The sequence below is a fragment of the Cupressus sempervirens genome, chromosome 7 (genome assembly GCF_028749045.1).
Source record: "Cupressus sempervirens isolate cs-2001-9-10 chromosome 7, ASM2874904v1, whole genome shotgun sequence".
NCBI classification, from domain to species: domain Eukaryota; kingdom Viridiplantae; phylum Streptophyta; class Pinopsida; order Cupressales; family Cupressaceae; genus Cupressus; species Cupressus sempervirens.
In genome coordinates, this window is record NC_143124.1 from 625,367,711 (window position 1) to 625,389,978 (window position 22,268).

Consider the following 22,268-nt stretch of genomic DNA (forward strand, 5'->3'; position numbering starts at 1 on the left):
AGGCTGTGAAGTTAATGATGTATGAGCAAAATCTTGATATTTCATTTTGGACAAAAGCTTCAAGAACGTCTGTCTACATACAAAATAGATGTCCTCACTCATATCTTGATAATAAAACACAAGAAGAGGCCTTTACCGGGATAAAACTTGATATAAGCCATCTTAGGATATTTGGGTGTCCTATATACATACATGTACCTAAAGAGAAAAGGACAAAATTAGACCCTTTTGGGAGTAAGGAATTTTTGTAGGTTACAATGAAACTTCTAAAGGCTATAGGATATACCTACCTAAACTAGGCCAAGTAGAGCTAAGTAGAGATGTCACTTTCGAGGAAGACATTGCCTTCAAAAGGTCAAAGAGCTCAGATGTTTTAGAAATCTAGGACTCACCCGAGAACATGGAGGAAGAACCCACTTATGAGCCTTAGAGGGAGTAACCAGAAGGAATCTCTAATGAAAACCAAACCGATCCTGAAATTTAGAAAGAGCATCAAGAAGGAAATCAAAATATTAACAGAAGGAAGCAACCACTTTGGGCTAGAATAGTTGTTGAGGAAGCATACAACTTTGTTGCACCAAAAGGCACTTTAGAGAGAGTAAGAGGCTTAACATATTATCAAACTATGTGGCTCTAATGAACAAGATTATAAACTCAGAGCCTACTAGGGTAACTGAATCTCTTAAACACCAATTATTGAAAGATGACATGACACATTAGAGTATCAATCCATTCTAAAGAATGATGTGTGAGATATAGTACCTAGACCCAAAGGGAAATCCATCGTCTCCTCTAAATGGCTCTTCAAAATTAAAAATGTTGTAGATCATAGTATAGAGAGATATAAGGCATGTTTTGTTGCAAGAGGTTTCTCACAAAAGGAAGGAATTGATTACGAGGAGACATTTGCAGTTGTTGCGAAATATACATCCGTTAGAGTAGTTATAGCCATTGCTACAACTATGGGTTGGAAGATACACTAGATGTAACATACTAAAATATCAGAAATTAACTAATTCCTAAATAAAGATAACAAATCTAATTCTTAATTGAATGAAAAGAGATTAGTTAAATAAGTTATTCAACAACTTCACATGAAAATGATAAATACAACTAACTACTTTTATGATTTGCATATAAATAGGAAATAACAAACATTTATCTACTAGCTCATACGACATTTAGTTAACAACTACTTTTCCATCATAAAATATTCTAATGTAATCGGCATAATATAACAAGGAAGTGCAAATGAACTTAAAAGGATTACCAGAGTAAAAGCAATAGATGAACATAGTTGTGCAAGTCTTGACATTTGGAAGAGAGGAGAAGCACTGCCATGGGCTTAACCTCCCAATTGCGGACCCTTAGTATCCCCTCTCAATCTCCAACAAGAAAGACCCTCCCTACCTTGGGAGTTGGCTTGGGACACCCTTATCTAGCCACTAACGATCCTGGTGGTAGAGTGTTGACTAGGCAATTGTCGAGATTGTGGACACATTCCAATCAACCTATCTCACAATTACTAGCACTCTAACCTCTGGTCATCATGGTGGAAAATGCCAATAACTGGACAAGGATTTTTGGTTGGGCATCTTATGTGCCCGATCACCCAACACTCGACAACAAGAAAATACAAGAAGATTATTGTGAGCTATTTCTATATTTGTTTTTCCAAGTGTTTATACTGATTTTATTTCCTTCTTATATTGCAGGCTTTTCCCACTTCTTCCTCCCTTAGCTCTACCATGATGGTCCTTGAAACTTGTAGGAAATTTATTATCAATCACAAGATTTCATGATCTCTTATTCCTTTGCCATACATCATGCCTATATCGGCCTATGGCATCATAAGACAAGAAGTTTTAAGTTATGTTTTTCTCACATATGAGAGAGTCTTCCATCTCAAGGACATATTGACTATGCCCCTATATGGTCCTCTTTGATTCAGAACAAAATATATAAAAGGAATGCAATCCAATATCACACAAGCAAGTAAACTATATAATGAAATGGGATCACCATGGATCCGAATGTGTTCGACTCTGTACTTGCAGACAGGAAATAAACTAAATAGTAGAGTTAATACAATTGACACAAATAGAAAGATAAGACACTATAATTGCAAGGGATGGGCAAAGCATGACCTGGTTTTTGAAAATTATCTAGGAATATGGAAATCACAATGGAATCCTGACACCAAAAGCTCAAAATAAGCCATTGAATAACCTCTGCTCGACCCACGAGCTTCGGCTTCAGTAGTAAATATTGGGTAATCCCTCTTAAGTGAACTCACGCTGAACACTACACTATGGAGTAACAAAGTTATCAAACACTTAGAAGGTAATTGCAAAGAGGTAGGAGAGAGAGAGTCCGAGTGTGACATACACAACATGATTTAAAGCATAAAACAAACAAGTATCAGCCAAGATGGAATATGACCTCCTGCAACATGCTTCGGTTAACTAGGATTGAGGTGGCACGAACGTTGCAAGGATATTTAAAATTTCAAAAAGAAATATGAACATTGAAATATGAAAGCTCGACGTCACAAGGTGGTGGATGAAATAAGGTTGATCGGGCTAAATAATAGCTGACCATGCCCCAACAAGGGGTAAAAAGAAATATAATTATCACTTATCTTGGTATAAGAATATCACTTCCCATATATTCATGCTTTCTCGAGTCTCTCTCTCTCTCTCTCTATATATATATATATATATATATATATATATATATATATATATATATATATATATGCACTAGTAATAATTATGTGTGCACACACATGAAAATATATATATGTGTGTGTGTGTGTGTGTGTGTATACGTACATATTTCATACCCACACAAGTATGACAAGATGTTATTATTCCAAGGTAAGATGGTTTGCACAAAGCAAAGAAATCAATACATGATAAAGGTACTATTCCTACCTAAGATATTTTTTAATGCTTCTCTTTAATTGTTTATTTGAATAGCTTATGGCGGTCGATGTATTTTCTTGATTGCCTAGCTGTTCTAATCCTTGGTCTAGGTGGTTAAGTTCATACCTATTATCTTGACGGTGGATTTGGGTGTCCCCTTCCTAACTCTCATTTTGGTACTTCTTCCCCTTTGTCGTCATGCTCTTGCAAAATAGAAATGGTTCCCGGTAATAACATATTCAAAGAATTTTTAAAAATATAATACATCACATAATCATTCTAAATTTCTCTGATATTCATTCCTCCAGTTTCATCTTAATGGCTAACTAGCACCCACATGATACATTACTAATAACCGCTATTCCATTTCACATGAATCAGAATTTCTCAACAATTTTATCATTCCAACCAATTTCCCAAGAACTATTATTTCCAACGTAAGTACTGAACAACTGATTTCATATGAAAATTTTCAATGACTAGAATATTATTTAATGTAGCAAAAATTTGGGATATAACAATAGATGTATGTAAAGACGACATTCTTGAACGAGACTATTGAAGATAAAGTCTATCTAGAATGACCTAACAATTTTGTGATTCATGATGCAACATCCCATGTATGAAAATTAAAGAAAGCCCTGTATGGACTCAAATAGGCTAGCAAAGCTTGCTATGAGAGAATTCACAAATACCTTACAGGACTAGGTTTCTCTAAGAATGATGTAGATCCAGATCTCTACTTTAAAATTATTAACGTGACATGTTAATATTAATTCTATATGTTGATGATCTCCTAATTATAGGAGAAGATCGCCTCATTGCTTAGAGCAAGAAGGATTTGGCTCTAGAATTTGATGTGATGGATTTGGGTATTCTATACTACTTTCTAGGATTGGAAGTCTGGGAGAAACCTGATGCTATTCTTCTGAATTAAGGAAAATATACTGTTGATATTCTGAAAAGATTTGGAATGCTAAACTGTAGACCTATGTCCACACCCATGGAAACAAACTTATATAAGTTGAAAGAGGTAGTAGCTGAATCCAGATTTGCAGATCCTACCCTCTATAGACAAATTTTTGAATCTCTGATGTACTTGGTTAACACATGACCTAACATTTTCTATGCAATGAATGGCTTGAGTCAATTTATGTGTGAACCACGGGAGAGACACCTTGTTGTTGCTAAACGTATATTGAGGTACCTACAGGGGATATGGGCTCAAGTATAAGAATGCTGATTTAGATTTACATGGATACTCAAATTCAAATTAGGCCGGAAGTGTGATTGATCGAAAGAGCATCTTTGGGTGTTGTTTTAGTTTGGGATGAGTCATGATCTCTTGAATGAGCAAGAGACAGTCTTCCATAGCACAAAGTTTTAGTGAAGTAGAATATATTGTAGCCGCAATGAGAGCTAGAGAAGCAATATGGCTTCAGAAGTTGATTGTGGGATTATTTGGAGAACCATTGAAACCTACTACTATCCATTGTGACAATCAAAGTTGCATCAAGCTCTCAGTGAATACCATTTTCCATGATTGATCCAAGCATATAGAGACCCCTTATCATTGCATGAGGGATATGGTTGAAAGGAAAGCAATCTAGTTGGAATATATTGGTACAAATCATCAAACAATAGACATTTTTACCAAGCCTCTCTCCAGAGTTGAATTGGAGTATTTCAGAAAGAAACTTGGTATGGTTAAAATGTAATTTATGGAGACTAAATCTCAAAACTTGTTCTATTTGTACTAATATATATTTTAAAAGATATTTAAAGTGTAAACTCTGTCATATGTGTGACTCAATTACCTTATGGGCCCTTGTGTACATTACTGAAAGACGATCTTTTTGATGATATACACCTATATACCAAATTATAAGGTGACAACTTTACAATGTTCACTATCATGATGAATATCATGCTGACTTGATATTCATGGAAATGCTTTGATAGTTAATATCTCTTGGACTTATTGACAAATATCATGCTGAGTTGATATTAGTTGTGTATCAATATGCTCTTCATGAGATAATCATGGTGGATATTATATAACATAATATCCACAGACATACCATGATATGTTATGGTAGACATCATGTGATGTGATGTCAATGCACATACCATAACAAGGATATATGAATATCATGTAGACTTGATTTTCTATATACTCCTTGATATCATGAGTTGGTGATGTCTAAATCAGTTCATACTTAGTTATCTTCCCTAGCGAAGAGGGAGTGTTAAAATATGATAGTGTCAATAAATATGAAAGGATAAATTTGGTAACTATGTATGCATGCATGTATACCAGTCCACCATGCGAACTGATATACATGCACACACACAATTATATATATGATCAAAGTAACTATCCTTTTCATCAGCGATCTGACTCTGCATATTTTGCCAAGTATGAAATCTGCGATTATCTCTTGGAATCGTGCATTACCTTGCCAAATCGATCAAGCATTGATGGAATATATAATCATTGCTTTATATAGATCAATTATGATTTGTTATCCAAACAACACTAATGAGATCCATGTTATGATTAGTTAATTGCTAACACTCAATTAGAATCGGGGCTTTTGGAAGCAACTCAAACTGAACTGTCATGTCTCTTTATACCGATTAGACATGACCACCCTTTGGTAGGGCTATACATATGGATAGAATCGCAAAAGATAGGCACCATTGAATATCATAAATAATACTATCTCTACCTTCGAACTTCAGAAGAAAGCAAAATATAATCTTCAGAATTCATATTTCAAATCTGAACATCAATTTGGTGCATACAAAACTGTGATTGATGATACTTGCACAATAAGACAGTCAATATCAGTATTCGGGAAGTTGATTAAATTGCAGTCTCCTGCAAAGTTTACTAGTTCATTTACAAAAGGTGGAGACTGGTATATTAGAAGTTGAAATTGTTATGGTAAATCGATGTTGTTGTAGTTGTATTAAACAAAGGAGATGAAAGCTCCTAATATAGATTTACAGAATTGATGTTTCTAAAAAAAACAATTGTGAACTAAAGATGGAAATAGGAAGTACCTAATAAACTAAAGACTAACTAAGATGACCGATCATTAAAGAAACTTTATAATATTCTAATACCGTCCCCTTAATGGGCATTGTCTCATTGATGTCTTTTGGTCACAAATTCTTCAGATCTGCAAAATGTAAATGATCAAGAAGAAAAAATCTGCACAAAAACGAACATAAACGAACATATAAAGGTGTTCCCTTCTTCAGAATGCTTTGCAACGAAAGACGAGCCTGCTACCGACTCTGCCACTGAGATGAGTCTGCCACTAACCCTTCCAAACTCAAAAAAAACATCTGACCTCAAATCATCACAAAAACATCCAACTTGATGGTGGATAACAAAACTGTTCTTCTCTAGAGACACATACAAACACTGCGAACAACTGGCACGATTTTGATGAAAAATCGTCAAACCCTCCAAACTTTGTAGGTGAGCATGATGTTCCAAAATAGACTGCAAAAAGCCATGATTTTTTAGGAGAAAAATCAATGAAAACCCAATACAATTTTTGAGGTGAAAATTTAATTAGAACAATATGATTTTTGAGGTGAAAAATCAATCAAAACCAAATAGAATCCAAGACATGGATAATAGAATACAAAACTTTGTTTTTGAGGAAAAATGGTAAAATCAACAAATAATTTTTGAGTAAAAATTATAAACCCACTAGATAATTTTTGAGGAGAAAATTATAAACTCACAAAGGAATCCCATGCAACTTTGCACATTACAGGATCAGATATTTTTTTTTAGGGAAGAAATTATGAAAATCCATCAAAAAACCTTCATGTGGCTAAACATGGGACTTTGCATGGTAAAACAACACATGCAAGGGCATGCAAGAACATGCAAGTAACATGCAAGCTTCGAAAATCAAAGACTTTGGACCAACCAAGATATTGCACAATGAAAACTCTCAACCAAGCTTGCGATTTTCAGCAAAATCTTCGAAGACAAACCACAAAATTTTCATAAATTAATGATTTTTATTTCAAAAAATTGAAAAAACAATTTTTTGGAAAAAATTCCAGATCAAAAGAGGCTCGAATTTTTCTTAAAAAATTCTCCACATTTTATGAAATTGATGTTGTTGTAGTTGTATTAAACAAAGGAAATGACAGCTCCTTAGATAGATTTACAAAGAAAATGGTTCTAAAAGAAATGATCGTGAACTAAAGATGGAAATAGAAACTACCTAATAAACTAAAGACTAAGATGACCGTTAAAGAAACATTATAATATTCTAATAGAAACGGCTTCTTCTCTGCAAACAAGCTTTTGGTTGGCATTGGGAATATTTTAATAATCAATACAAACCCATGTATTTGGCATATTTTCTCCCTTGATAATTCATGTTTAAGGTGGAGCTGGCAAGTTTTGGACACACAGGATCATTTAATATTTGTAGCCAAGGACACAGTTGATTTATAAGAGTCACACATCTATTTTATGGGTCCCGAGTCTTCGAAAAAATATTTACAACATTGTATATTCCCTTGCAGTCATGAATTGATTTGTATGGATGGGGAAATCATTAAAAGTCAAACATTGCCATTAATATCTTCTCTGAAGTATATCATGCAGTGAACATATATCTATTTGTGGTTGCCGTGGACAAACATTGGAGGTGTGAAAAATTTGGATGGGTACTTTAATGTTGGTGATTGTATTAAGCAGGGGAACATATTATTTCATTATATCAGAAGGCATTTCAAATTGAATCATTTCCATTAGAAGATCACAGTGGAACAAGATTCCATTCAGGTATGAAGAGTTGCATCACCTTGAAGTTAGCGTGAGAGAATTTCCCCAGTTGAGAAGGCTTATATTTGTGCTGGGAGTCTTACTAAGGAACTATAGTTTGTTGTGATTCTCTGCTTAGGTATGGGTGTACAGTATGAATAGCATCATCTGGTTTTTCGTTGCGAAGGATTAATAATGAGAGTTGTTGTAAAGATACAATGACTCAGTAAACATCTCTGTGACTTGTAGGAGTGAAGTAAGGGAAAAATTGTTTGCAAATCTTTTGGCCCAACGTCTGCAGGTCCGAGCAATTACTGAGATTGGGAATAGATAACTAACTGATAATTTCATGCACATAAGTCATATCGGGTGCTGTTTGGTGTTTTGCACGAGAATAATAGAAGTGTTCATCGGTTTTCAGAAGATAAATATGAGGTACAAGCCAAGATTCAAGTTTGGAAAGAACACGGCAGACGGTCATTTCTAAGCCTTTATTGGTCATAAAGGAGCCTTTACTGCTGACAGGAATTCCAAAATTAATTTGACTGCAACTTTATCATTGCTATTGAGTGCCAATCAAGATGGTCAATGCTAAGGCTTAGAGACATTTGAGTTGAGGATTTGAAGGATTACGAGACTTGAACATCAAATCTTGATGATACATCACATGTTGTAAGAAACTCAGTATTGCAGGAGCAAAATATGTTTGTCTGTTGCTGAAGTAGATTCCAGATTGCTAAAAGTTTGGTAAAAGGATTGTTTGATATTATAACTTTCAAAGGAAAGCACTTTCCTTTATTTGATTTTACAAATCGAACAAAGAAAAATTAGAGAAGAACTTGGGAGTGCCTCTATAGTGGGGAGATTGCAGATCAGTAGTTCAAGGGCTCTTGGGTGGTTGTCTTTTTCAGACCCATTCTTCAATTCTTGCTGTGTAAAAGTTGGAGTATGTCTTGTTGGAGAACTAATATACTCTGCCTGGGTTGCATGGACTCTTGGGTTTCTTAGTGTAGGTTCTGGGAATTTTTGCAAATGGAAATGTGAGGTGGATGTTAAAAGGAAGTCATGTCCCTAAATCTGGTTTTAGCAGAGACACCATGTATTCTAGTTACTGAGGAAGTGCATTTTCATTACTGAATAACACATTATAGGATACTTCAGAACAGGGAGTTTCCTGTGTTACCAGACTGCCATAGCATGTTTAACAGGTCAGTTGTTTCTCTACTATTCAATACATGAGTTCTATCTTTACATGGAAAATACAAGTTGTTCTTATCTGCTACTTATTAATAAATTTTCACTAGCATAATCTTCTGATCATTGAAATGAGAATCAACATACTAAACTTTCATGCATGAAAGCCTTTAGAAGCTTTCACCATAGCAGCTTAAAACCTAAACTTAAAAACATATCAAGTATACATGGCTTGCAAATCATTTGGCAAAAAACTAGTGAAACATGGGGACGTGTCCCCCGCCAAAACCAGGCCGCACCCGAGATAGGGACGCACTCAAGACAGGGGGACGCCGTCTCGGCGTCTCGGGCAAAGCCACTTGGAGCGCCTGTTGGAAGCATGAATGCTGATGATATTCTTATGGAGGAGTATTGTAGATATGTTACATTCATGATTGAGTTTGTTATTAATGTCAACATAGCAGTCTTCTGTGGTATCTGACAGAAGAAAAGTAGAAAGATCAAGTTGGTACGGACGGCTAGTTCAGTATTCTCATTATTTGAGGTTATGGTAGATACTTTGAGTATCTAGTATATGCAGTTAACGTCGGAAGTAGAAATGGTAAGTCTGGAAGAAGTTATGTAAGTTTTGGTGATGTCTGTTTTGAGATAGAGTTTACAGAGGCATGTTTTGGTAAACTTGTTATATCTCTTAGCAGAGTTGTTATTTTGAGAATCGAGGTTGAGGATATGAAGAAGACATGTTGGTGATGATGTGGCTAAGTTCACTCGTCGTAATATAACGTGTACGGAAAGATATTCAAGTTGCAAGGTAAAAGATTAATGTTATCGTTAAGTATAACATGTTCTTAATGTGGTCCTATAATGATTAATTGAGAAGGTCTAATAGCTGACTCAGGGAATTGTTTTATGGACTCAGTATAAAGGAAGGACATTTTCCTTTATCATAAAGAAGACAGACATGACATGGAGAAGTGATTATAAGCAATAGTAAGAGCTGAATGTGAAGTTGAGTAGAGCAGAGTGCAAGTGAAGGAAACTTCATTGGCGAGGTTTTGTTGAGTGATCCGAGGTTTGATATTTGGATCTGAGGTTCGTGACTTGGTCTACAAGGTTTGACAGTGATTGGTTCGGTTGATAGAACAAAGGAAAGAAGAACATAACAGTAAATTGCATGTTTGAGCAGTGAACTCTTCTTGTAGTTGAAATTGCATGTTTGGGCAGTGGGCTCATCTTGCATACGTTGTACTACAACTCCTAATAGGGTTGGCACAACTCCTAACAAGGTTGGAATCTCCTAACAGGGACTCATATGTATTGAATGTAGTAATAGACTCCTAATGGGGTCCATCCTCTAACAAAGAATATTTATATTAGTACATCATCTTGTGGGCATCATTCCCACCTGGGTTTTCCCTCTGATCAAGGGTTTCCCTAGTTAACATATCTGGTTTAATTGTCTATGTGCATCTTATTATGGTTGTTGTTTTCTTTGGTTGAATGGTTAAGTTTTGTTTAAAGAAGAGAAATGTTTAAATTGTTGGATAACTGATTCAGCCCCCCAACCACCACCACCCCTCTCAATTATCTTGGTGGACTATTGTTTCTAACAATGCCACCTTCGTCAGAGATGACGAGACATCCTTGCATCCCCTGTGAGTGTGGGGGGACTTGACCATGTTCCTTTTGCGTGCGGGGGGACACTTGGACGTCTCCTGTGGCAACAAGATGTGGCAAATTAAAAAATATAAAAAAGGCATTATTTTAATATTTTTTTGTTTCTTTTTTTGTTATGATGGGATGTGGACCCCATTCCTTTCTCCTTTGTTCAAAAGCCTTCTGTTCTTCATATTTTTTTCACATTTACATTTCTCATTGTTTGCAACAATAAGAAGAAGAGTTTATACTCACATGATCATTGATTAGATAGTAGATACTCTTACTATTTGATCTGATATATATTATAAATTTAAAATTATATAATTCTACACTCTTTCATTTGCTGATGTTCAATGTTCAATGTTCATTGTTTGATCATGGATCATGATGTTCAATTCAAACTTCAATGCAATGTTTAATGTTTAAGCTTTTAACATCTTTATATCTTATATTGTTGTACATTTTTCATAACTAGCATTTTAAGTACCATATGTATAGTATATACACACCTACTCCCCGCACCACCCCCCGTCCCCCGCCACCGTCCCCTTGTTGTTCCCAAATCAAGGCCCCTTTGTCCCCCCGTCTCTAAAACTTGTTCCCCCGTCTTGCAGGGCAGTGTATCTATGCAAAAAAACCACATAATTGTACTGGTGGAAGTGGTCTGAAAATTTGGTGTGGTACTGGTGGAAGGTTGGGAAACATTAATTTGAGGCACTTCACACTAATAAACATGCCTTATCCCTGTCAAACCTACCCCAAATAATCAAATGGCAGCCTCCAAATAGCTGCCACTTCTTGTAGAAGAAAGGTGGCTTAAATGCCAAACACAGGCTTTACTAATGGCTGCAATCTTCAAACAATGCCATCTTCAACCCTTGCAATTATAACTGGTATCAATTGGGCTTGTTCACTGTTGAATCCAACGAACAATGAAACCCTTATTAGCGTTTGAATGAAGCCATAGTTCTAGCGTAATTCGTTGGTCACCAATTCACTATGTTGAAAAACTTGGAATATAATTCACATTTCTTCAAGCTCAAATCTGAAACTCTTGCTCCATATTCTCCTTTCACAAATTCAATAAAAAGCAAGTGCACAATGAGATGGTTCAATTTTCTTATTTGAAACAGCTATAATTCTTCATAGAAAATCAACCTGGAAGCTTCAAGCTTGCACTCCAAATAACTTAAAAGCAAGACCTTGCTTTTGAATACATTTTCTTTTGTTGTTTGAAATGTAACAATCAATTATATTTCCCTCCAAGAGTTGGGCACCATAATACACTTTATTAAATAAACATTCAATGAACTTGGCACTTTATAATAAGCTCATTTAATTATTAATTAAGTATAATTTAATTAATATATCATCAATAAACTAAATAAGATATTAATTCTTCAAGAAGAATAACTTGCAATCCAGATACACTTTGCCTGAGCCTAGCGCTTAAGTGCCTCGCCATAAATAGCAATTGACCATAATTGACTTACTATAAATAGTAAGTCTTAGAATGAAAACTCTGTTGATGTCACCAAAAACTCCATGCTGGTACCATCTTCTCAAGTGCTTTGCTAAGGATATTGACACAAACTTTCCTGACATAATCACTATAAATATAAAGTATGCCAATCTGACTCAAACGCAAAGCATCTTGAACATCCCTAACCTTTGGGATGGAGAATTAGCCTCTGGCTCAACCAACAAAGACCCTCTATCCAATTGATTAGCCTATGAGGATCACTGATAGGCTTATCCTCATTACAACCCAAGGTGAGCTAAAGTGGGGACATTACAGTCTGCCCTCCATGAAATTGCTTGTCTCTAAGCGATTTTGCATCCGATATCTCACCAAACTCCATCTAAAAGGAAGTTACACCTCCATTGTTATCCCATGGATAAGATTGTGTAATGGCCCTGTCATCACTAGCTAACTTTTGTAATGCTAACATCTACCAAACTGAACACAATGCCATAATTGGTGATGCTGAAGTTGGAACATTACATAAACACATGTCTATAGGAAGACAAGATTTGCCCCCTTTCCTACGCCAAATAAGCCATCATACCAATCATGAAGCGCATGGGTTGTCGTATTGTGCACTCAAAAGATATCTTGTACATGAGGATTAAAAGAAAAATGACGAGCACTCCTCACTGTGTAGTTATGGCAGAAAGTTCCAATCTTTGTCAATAACTCATCACTGACAACTTTGGAATCAGAAGATGGATCCGACCTCTGATCTCGAATAATTGATTGGACAAGGGCTCTGGTAATCCTCTCTACAGACCCAAACAACAATTCTATATGAGAAACCATTGTAGTTAGAGTATCTACAATCGCTTCCACCAAATGTTGAATGCTGCGAGAACCTTAGATGAGAGTATTCTCAATGACTCCAAACAGTCCAGAGTCTCAAATAGACACTCAATAAATGAATATGTGCAATAAAAACTATATTTGGAAGAATCAACCTGCTGTTCTGCAATCCTCAGTTGATCACTCTGACTTTGCAGCATAACAAGTTCTCTATCACCCTCAACTACATGATATGAAGCAATGGATTTTCTTCTAGGAGAGGGAAACAAATCAACATGAGAGCCATACTCCTAACAAGATGACACTTTGTGAAGATGGAGTAGTCTTGTGTACCACCACACAACTATCAATATAATCCACCATTGCCTCACAAGAGCTATCAACAATCTGACTTGCATCATTTGTCATAGAACTGACCTCAGGAGAACTTGATACAATTGGTGGCTTTCTAGAACTCTCATCCAATGTACTCATCCTGACTGAGACTACTGCACTAGAATCTATGATGGATGTAGCCAAGACTGTACTGTGTTGGTAGCTGGTGAAGACTATACCAACCTCAACTCCATAGTGAATTCCTCAATTCATGAATGAGATTCCCAAAGGGCCAACTCTTTGCTCTGCAAGGAGATCATAGTCACCTCAAGCTTAAGAGTGAGCACGTCTACCTCGTCTTCCTAACCCTTCAGCCCATCATAACAAGTACAATCCCACTTGAGAAGGAAGTTCCTATCAACAAATAGTTGCAAATAATTATGTTTAATTATCGAATGGCTTCTTGTAGTGCATGCAACTTTGTAAGGGAAAGGCCACTATCACCATGCTCATCTGACATAGGAGTACCCCAACCAAACATAGCCAACATTTGACAAGAAACATCAAAGTGTTCTATGACTATGGCAATCATGCTATCATTTAACCTTAAGTTGCCCAACCAAATGATGTCTGAAATTCTTGACTCCCATGTAAGCTTTATGAATCAATGTCTGTATTGTTATATGCAGTTGTATCTGCAATGCTCACCTCATGATCAACACCATCATGTGTGCTATCATCAGTGCACACATCATAAGCCAAGATATTGTGGCTATGTACCTCAAAAGATGGCTCAACTAGTAAAGTGGAAGCCGCTATTTTGATAGTCTCTTCGCACACTTCCGCCTCCAATGTAACTGCATGTCCCTTAAAATTACAATCGCGGGACCTATTGCCAATGACTGAATTTTCAAAATCTGATTTTCAAAATCAGACTCATCATGGCATGAATCTACATCACCGGTCTCATTTTCAAAAGCCAAATGCAAAGTACCTTCATGTGGCAACAAACTAGAAGCACGTTCCTTAATTGAAATGACTGCTACCTTAGGATAAAGCAAAGGACTCTGACTGCTGCTACAATTTAGAGCCTATAGCCCTTGCACATTCCTCATGTTTGACGTTTCCAACTTGTGTGCTTGCATTTATAGATTCTTCCACAACATTTTCTTTATTGTACTATTGTGTTAGATCTTTACCTGTAGGTGTGCAAGAGTGTTTGGATTTCCTCAAAAGATAATCTTCACAACGTTGCACATCATAGCCTAACCTTTGCAGAGCTTGAGCATGGTCCTTAACAAAATTTTCCAAGCTATGTCACTTTTCCATATCCAAATCAAACAAGAGTCTTGATCGCTCAATTTTCACACATGTGAACTCAATGCTTTCTAACCTAAGTTGCCGGTTCAGATTCTGGCTCGGATGCGGGGTCAACATTCGGGTTTGAAATTCGTTCAAATTTTTTTTGGGCTGGTTCGGGTTCGTTTTGTGTTTGTCTGTACAAGTTTGTATATATATATGCTGCAGAAGTTCATATACCACTATGGTAATATTAAACAATTTAGCAAAATATCATTTCGTAGCGATAATATCAAGCAAATCTGGTAATTCAGTAAGATAATGGCCAGAAATGCCAGTAAAAGCTAAATAGAGAATAAGGTATAGTATATTGGTTGGGTGAACGTAAAAATTGTAAATCAAATAGTGCCTTTTAATTTGGAATTTCTTACTGCTATACTCTGTTGTCAGATTTTGCTTTATGGATAAACTTGAAATGTCTCTGAAACTTTGTAATTGGCCCTAGAATGTTTAGGAGCCTTAGCTTTTCAAGCAGTGCTTTATGGAATTAAAACTTAGGTCATTCTAGGTTTAGGAAGAGACACATTGTAGGCTGCTGGAGATCATACCCATTTTAGGTTTACCTGATTTGCTTGATATTACCTGTTTTAGGTATTTTGCTGCATTAAAGACCAAAACGGGGTCATTTTAGGTTTGTCGCTGCTCAAAAAGTGCTTTACTCCAATGTTGTAGTCAACAAAATAATGTCGTTTGCCAACTTCACTGTTGGAATGAATTTTTTTTGCATAGTTTTATGTGTTTTTTTGGAGATTATTTCAGAATTTATGCTTTTTTCTTGGATTTTTGACAGTAAATGGAATAATGAAATAACAATGCTTGGAATTTCAAAAGCTAAGCAGCTAAGCACCAAACAACCTCTATCCTTAATTCATAAAATGAAATTATTAAAAATAACAAATATATTGCAAAAGAAATCTACATGAAATTATTGAAAGGAACCTATATGCTGATCACATGTATTAATAAACTCCTCAGATTTTGATACTGCTCTCTATAGATGATTTCAAATTGACACCGAGCTGGGAAACATTAATTTGAGGCACTTTATTCTCAAAATGTACCTTATCCCTGTCAAATGCTTCTCCTAATAATTAATAGCAGCCTCCAAATAGATGCTGCTGTTCGTAGAGGAAATGCAGCTTCTTAAACACCAAATCCAGGGTTTACTAATGGCTGCCATCTGCAAATGATGTTGTCTTCAACCTTTGCAATTATAACTGGTATCAATGGGGCCTGCTTATTGTTGACTCCAATAAACTATGAAACCCTTCTTGGCTTCTAGATGAAGTCAAAGCTCTGGCATAATTTGTTGGGTGTTTCACCAATTCAGTATGCTGAAAAAGTTGGAAGAATTCACAATTCTTCAAGCTCAAATCTAAAATCCTTAATTAATAATCATCTATAACTTAAATATCTTATTGATTCGTCTGGATGAATGACTCGTAATCTAGATACTGACTACCTGAGCCTGACGCCTAAGTGCCTTGCCATAAATAGCATTTGTTCACAATTGACTTAGTATAGATAGTTTCAGAATGAAAGCTCTAATGATGCCACCACAACTTCATGCTACTACCAACTAGTTATGTGCTCTAGTAAGGATAGTAACCTTGAATTTCCTGAAATAGCACTTACTATAAATAGTATGTGTGCCAATCTAACTCAAACGCAGAGCAATCTTGAACATCTTGACCTTTGGAGTGGAGATTTAGCCTCTGGCTTGACCAATAGAGACCCTCTGTCGAACTGATTAGCCTACAAGGATCATTGATAGGTTAAATCTCACTAGAACCCAAGGTGAGCTAAAATGGGGATATTACAGAACTCTAGGAACTTTATCTTGGGCTTGTCATTTATGCTCATTTATGGGCATGTTGATGAACCGTGTTTGCTTTCATTAAATCATGGATTATTTCAAACATCACTTTTTCTCCCATTGATCATGTAGCTTTATGAACTGGAGGCATTCAACTCTCATAACCTTGTCATTGTTCACAATATGTACTCCAAATTCTTCCTAGCTTAGATTTGATTTCCATATACATAAAAATGATAATTCGATCTCCTATATTGAATCTATTAAACAGTTGCCTTTCTTGTGTTTGAAAATATCTCTAGATTTCATATTAGGATAATAGAATGTATAGGAAGCTTTGGATAAAAGGATGTATGCACTTTCTTCATATTTTTCATATTAAGATGTTTCTCATTTGAACATTTATGTTTATAGGCAGATGTAATGTTATATGAGTCAACAGCTAAAAGTTGACTTCTTGACCTTTGGTGCTACCTGGAAGAACATGAGAATGCAAATAGAAGAAGCTGCCATTATGTTCTTCCTTAAGAAATTATTTCCCAAACAGGATATTGTACCAGCCATAGTTCAAAATATTGATATCAGCAACTTATTGCCTAGGGCAACCAAAACAATATTGGCAAAATAATGGGAACTTAAACAATTACTTAAATTTAATTACAAACGCATTTTTTTGTAAAATACAATTAGGAGATGTGTCTAATGAGTTAGGAAATGAGTAATCAAAGAAAACAAGATGGGTCTAGATATATTTAAATGTAAATAGGGTACAAAATGACATCCTCATGTGTAATACTGATGGCTGGTAGCCATAGCCCGATAGTCTGAACTCGGAAGCAAACTTAATTAACAATTTATCTTTGAAAAACTAAAGTAAATCCAGCATCAAAAAATTCTACATCTTCATATTCAAAATAGGTCTCTATTGCAGATTCATTTAGTAGTTGGAAATTGAAGAGGTCTCTATTGCAGATATTTTTGATGGTGGTGTAACTAGGAACATGGGTGATAGAAGAGAAAATGGTGAGGGAAATACTCTTCATTGAGAATTTATCAAATGCATTAGAGAGGAGGTTGATTGTACTTTTCATAGAGAATGTTAGGTCCTCTCCTACTTGGGTTAGGGCCTTTTCATCCTTCCACTCATTAGGATGCTGTTAAGAGAGGTAGGAACATGGAGTTTTGAACTCCAAAGACAATTTCAATCCAAATTTTCTTTATCAAAGAAACATAAAAGATCTTTCTAGGTGGAATAGCCTAAAAGGCCAAGCATATTAAATGAGCCCAAAAATGATTTGAGGAAGAAATTATGTTCTATAGTAAGGGACCATGACAATCAAGATAAAGGTGCCTAGGAAGAGGGAAATTGTGCCACATCGAGTGTTTTTCTGTTAGGGATTAACAAGAATTTAGTACATGAATGTAGAAGTGAATTATTAAACACAGATATATCGAGAACTCAGGAATGCTTCATATTCATAAATCATCAAGTACTAGATTACATCCACTGATTCATACTCATAACATAACTCAATATGACATGACATAACATGCCTTTACTTGTGACAGAGACTAGTACATATAGTAGCTGAGGGGGAGTGAGGCAAACCGTTGTCTGTAACTTCCCTCGGTTACACAAAATTGTCGATTACTTGACAACATCATCTCCCTAAAAAAGAAAATCATCTCCGAATGACAGTATGCAAAATGTCTCGAACTAAACACAACAAAACTAGGATGATATACTACATAACTCTAAGGAGAAGGAGGAGGCTTAGAAGGTGTCCTTGTAGAGTCCAATATCTTTTTTAGTTGGTAGACTTGCTCAGTGTGTAGTTGCAAATTTGCTTGTGCTTGTGAATTTATCTCTACAACTTCAACATAATTGCAACTTCCATAGCCTCAGCTTCCTTCTTTGCATATGTTATTCGACTCACAGTCACCTTAGCTCAGGCCTCCTTTAATTGTTTACTAGCCATGCTTTTGTCTTGTAGGAGCGTTGCTCGCTCTACTGCCCACTCTGCCTATTGTGTAGCCGACTGGATGACTCACTTCTCTCTAGACTTCTCTACTATCTCTCTAGACCTTTCAACCGCATAGTAGGTGCCTTTATATGCCTCTACTACCTTACAACTTAGCCTCTCCATAGTGCTGCTGTCTAGTCCCAACTCTGGTTTCGTGGTCCAGTTTTCCATCATTTTCGGCATCTCAATTGCCGGCCATCCTCTTGCCTCAAAGCAAGATCGAAAGTGTAAAGGGCATCTCTTCCGTATGAAGGCTAAAAAAAGCTGCAACTCCTTTTTGGTCATTGCATCATGACCAATCACATGGCCCATAGCCAACACATCGTCGAGGGTCTCAAGGTATGTGGTCACTCTCATTATCCAAACATTAGTCTTTCTCTTCCTCTTCTTCTCCCTCTATCTGTAGTACGACCTCTACCTCCATTCCTTGGGAACCTCTTCCTCCTGTTGTAGCTAATTCCACATCCGTTGTGACCTCCTCGTCATTTGGCAGATCCTTGGACTGTAGTGTCATGATATCTCTTGGTGTTGCAATCTTTGATACCCTAGTCAAGATATCTTCCCTTGTTGGGGACTGAATGGAGAATCCCCTTACCATAGGGGTAAGCCAAAATTGCTGTCTCAAGAACTCACTAGCATGGGCCATCAATGGTGCAGGCTGCAATGTCGCTAGCAGTGTCTTCTCTGTACAACCAACTCCTCTTGGCTCAGCGAGTAGTGCTGTGTCTATAATCACTGTCACCTCTAATCCGATCAGCTCGAGGCAGACTTTACGCTCTTGCAACTCTTGTGATGGACTGTCTTTGATCTCCACAATCTACATCGCTCCAGTATCCTGGGCTACATCTATAGATGGCTGCGACGCAATATCCCTTCTTTTGTAGGGATGACTTCACTCTCATGAGGTATAGTGCTCTCTATCCTAGGAACAGTATTTGTCACCTATGCCTCAATCTCCATTTGTTGAACTGCTACTATGGCATCCTCTCTTTAGTCGCTATCTCGGCCACCTTTGTAGGAACACCCTCCGTTGGCACAATTGTCATTGTGTCACGTATCATGGGCACTACCTCGGGCGTCGAAAGCACTACAACTACTTCCTTTGTGGAGACTCTCTCCATGGTAACAATTGGCGAAGTCATCACAAAAGGTGTCCTAACTTTCTTGAAGGCAAGGATATGAGTGGCGTTAGTACTCGATGTCAAGTGCACTATTGTCGACAACATCGGTGGTTCAAATAATGTCGAGGCTTGGAAGCAACTTTCCCTTCATCTTCCTTAGCTTGAGTACTCTCATCAACTGCTGAGACACTTGTGTTCTCTAATGTCTCTTGCTATCCACTATCCGTGTCTCCGTGGTCTAAGCCTGCATCATGCCTTATGCATTTCAGATTTGTCGTTGTTTCTTCGATATCCAGATATCATCAGTAGAATATTGGAGGCTCCGCTGGTGCTAACTTTCAATCAGGAGGTAGCTCTAACACGTTTGTAGGAATTTGATGTATAGTGTGGCTTCCAGAAAGAAGCCAATAGCATGGTGGGGCATATAGAAGGTACCATGCTATAATGTCATGAATTCGTACATCTTGTCGGTAACACAATGTCTAAAGTGTGACTTGCTCTCGTAAGCCTACATTTCAACACATCCAGTATACAATGCCATGGCTCCTCTAATAAAGTCCTGTCGGATTCCTTTGCTCCTTGTATTTTGATGGAGCCCAAAAATTTAGGTCTTCATTTGTGAAATAATGTTGAAAGCTTAATAGTATTGTCATACTTTATCAAGCTGATTCATTTCCCATAAAATCAGATGCATATCATAATAAAAGAAAGAATGTGCAAAGTGCAACATCCACTAGAACTCACAGATGATATTCTTATGCACACCGTAATCAAGGTGGATATGACCTATTGGGAAGAACAAAAGATCAGATAAGGACAACTCCACAAGTTAATATTGCATTAGTTGCATGTCAAGATTTAAAGTTGGATGGACTTGTTATTGGAGGTATTAAATCAAACACTGTTACTGCTCAGTTAGCTGAAACATTTGTAGAATCTGGATGTTAAACAAAGGTAATTGGAATTCCTGTAACATTAGAGGAGGACCTGGAGAACCAGTTTGTAAAAACTGATGTTGGTTTTGACACAATATGTAAGGTGAGTGCACAGCTAATCAGCAATGTCTGCACTGATGCATTCTCTACGGAGAGGTGTTACTATTTCATTCGGCTAATGGGCAGAAAAACTTCTCATGTTGCTTTGGAGTGTGCTCTGCAGTCACATCCTAACATGGTCATCCTCGGGGAGGAAGTGGCCACATCAGAGACGACACTTTTTGATCTGAATACACAAGTTTGTGATGCTGTCCAGGCTAGGGCTGAGAAAGATATGTATCATGGAGTGATCCTTTTACCTGAGGATCTTATAGAGAATATTCCTGAAATTGATGCCCTATTACAAGAAATCCATAGTTTGCTCGTGGCGTTCCTATTTAGAAAATTCCATTGTGTCTTTCACCATGGGCATCTTCTTTGTTTTGAGTTTCTACCAGTTTTCATCACAAAGCAGTTTCTCCTTCATCCTGAATCTGATGACACAGCACAGTTATCACAGATTGAGACTGAGAAGCTTATGGCTGAGTTGGTGGAGACAATAATTTGCAGATTTAGAAGATCATGGAGTTCTGGAAGCACATACAGTGCCAAGGGGAAATATATGAAAAGATAAAATGGAAATGTTGTGATGCCTTAGGCAAACCGTGGAGATTGAAGGCAATCTATTAAAGAAACAATCCTTCAATCATGTCAACACAGAGATATTGTTGGGAGCAGCTTGGATAGCGAATGAGGAAATTTTGAATAATTAATATTAGAGGCCCTGAGCATGGATTTTGTATCAGTACTGGCTATTATTTTTAATATCTAATGTTCTTGCATTTTTGTTGCAGGACTATTTGTGCTCTTGGATGAAATAGATATGGCGTCCAAAATTGAACAAGCTCCTCCCGATAGCAAGTGGTGTTATAAAGTTGTGATTATTGAGTTGCAATTGAAAGTGCAGACATGGGATTTTCAATACAGGTATGAAGGATGCCGTCTGTGCGGATAAGGGCATGAATGTGTGAATGGAGAGGAGTCCTGGAGCGGTTTCCGTAAGCATAAAGTCTATGATATGATGCTAGGAAGATACACCATCAGCCGAAGGATACAATTTCAAAAGCCAACAATGGGTTCGCAGCATGAAGGTTTGCGGAAGAATCAGGAGATCGAAGTAGGAAGATGCATCAGCAATACCTCCGGTGAAATGAATGAAGTTACAGCGATGCAATGATATATTTGCTGAAGTTGTGCCATCCATGTTTTTCTCCCATTTGCGAGTTGAAAAATATATACCTTTCAAAGGATATTAACACCCAGTGAGGCTACAAGAGATTGTGCGATGGAAACTATAGTCACCGCCGGTTGAGTTTTGGAAAATTTAAATTATGTTAAGTATTTTGCTTAAGTTATGCTACCATTTAACATTTATCGGTTATATGTTATTATTTACTTGAAATTTTTTGGAGTTAGTTTATTATTAATAAGTTGTGTCCTTTATAAATGTTTTTTATTATTTTTTATAAATATTTTAATATTCAGATAAGTGGACTGGGTCATTATTGCATTTTAAATTAGATAAACATAAATATTGTGAAATATTTAATTATTTTTGTATTTATGTCCAATTTGTCAATGCAAGAGTTAAAGTGCATTTTAGACTAGTTTAAATTGCATTTATATAATTGATCCGTCACATCAAAATTATTAAAATTATTTATAGTTTAAATATATTAAACTTTATAAAGT

General features: G+C 36.5%; 2 protein-coding genes across 7 annotated transcripts in view; both read left to right on the forward strand.

Moving 5' to 3' along the window:
- LOC149548248 (uncharacterized) overlaps positions 1-22,268 on the forward strand; it is a 58,197-nt gene that overhangs the window by 19,711 nt on the left and 16,218 nt on the right. The window contains exon 2 of one of the 6 annotated variants that reach the window (XM_089792304.1): positions 21,371-21,389. The exons of the other annotated variants lie outside the window; for them this stretch is intronic. The gene's annotated coding sequence lies outside the window, so the exon portion shown is untranslated. Of the gene's footprint in view, positions 1-21,370; positions 21,390-22,268 lie in introns of those variants that run through there. 6 annotated transcript variants of the gene reach the window in all.
- LOC149548249 (pyrophosphate--fructose 6-phosphate 1-phosphotransferase subunit alpha-like) lies at positions 19,745-21,753 on the forward strand. The gene is made up of 4 exons (XM_089794240.1): positions 19,745-19,891; positions 20,497-21,121; positions 21,371-21,503; positions 21,609-21,753. Exons 1-4 carry the CDS (start codon positions 19,745-19,747, stop codon positions 21,751-21,753), a joined length of 1,050 nt encoding a protein of 349 aa, XP_089650366.1.

Coding starts and splice junctions, on each gene's coding strand:
- LOC149548249 (XM_089794240.1), top strand. CDS start 19,745: ATGTCTCTTGCTATCCACTATCCGTGTCTCCGTGGTCTAAGCCTGCAT. Junction 19,892..20,496: donor TGCTAACTTTCAATCAGGAG/GTAGCTCTAACA, acceptor TGTTAAACAAAG/GTAATTGGAATTCCTGTAAC. Junction 21,504..21,608: donor ACATGGGATTTTCAATACAG/GTATGAAGGATG, acceptor GATGCTAGGAAG/ATACACCATCAGCCGAAGGA.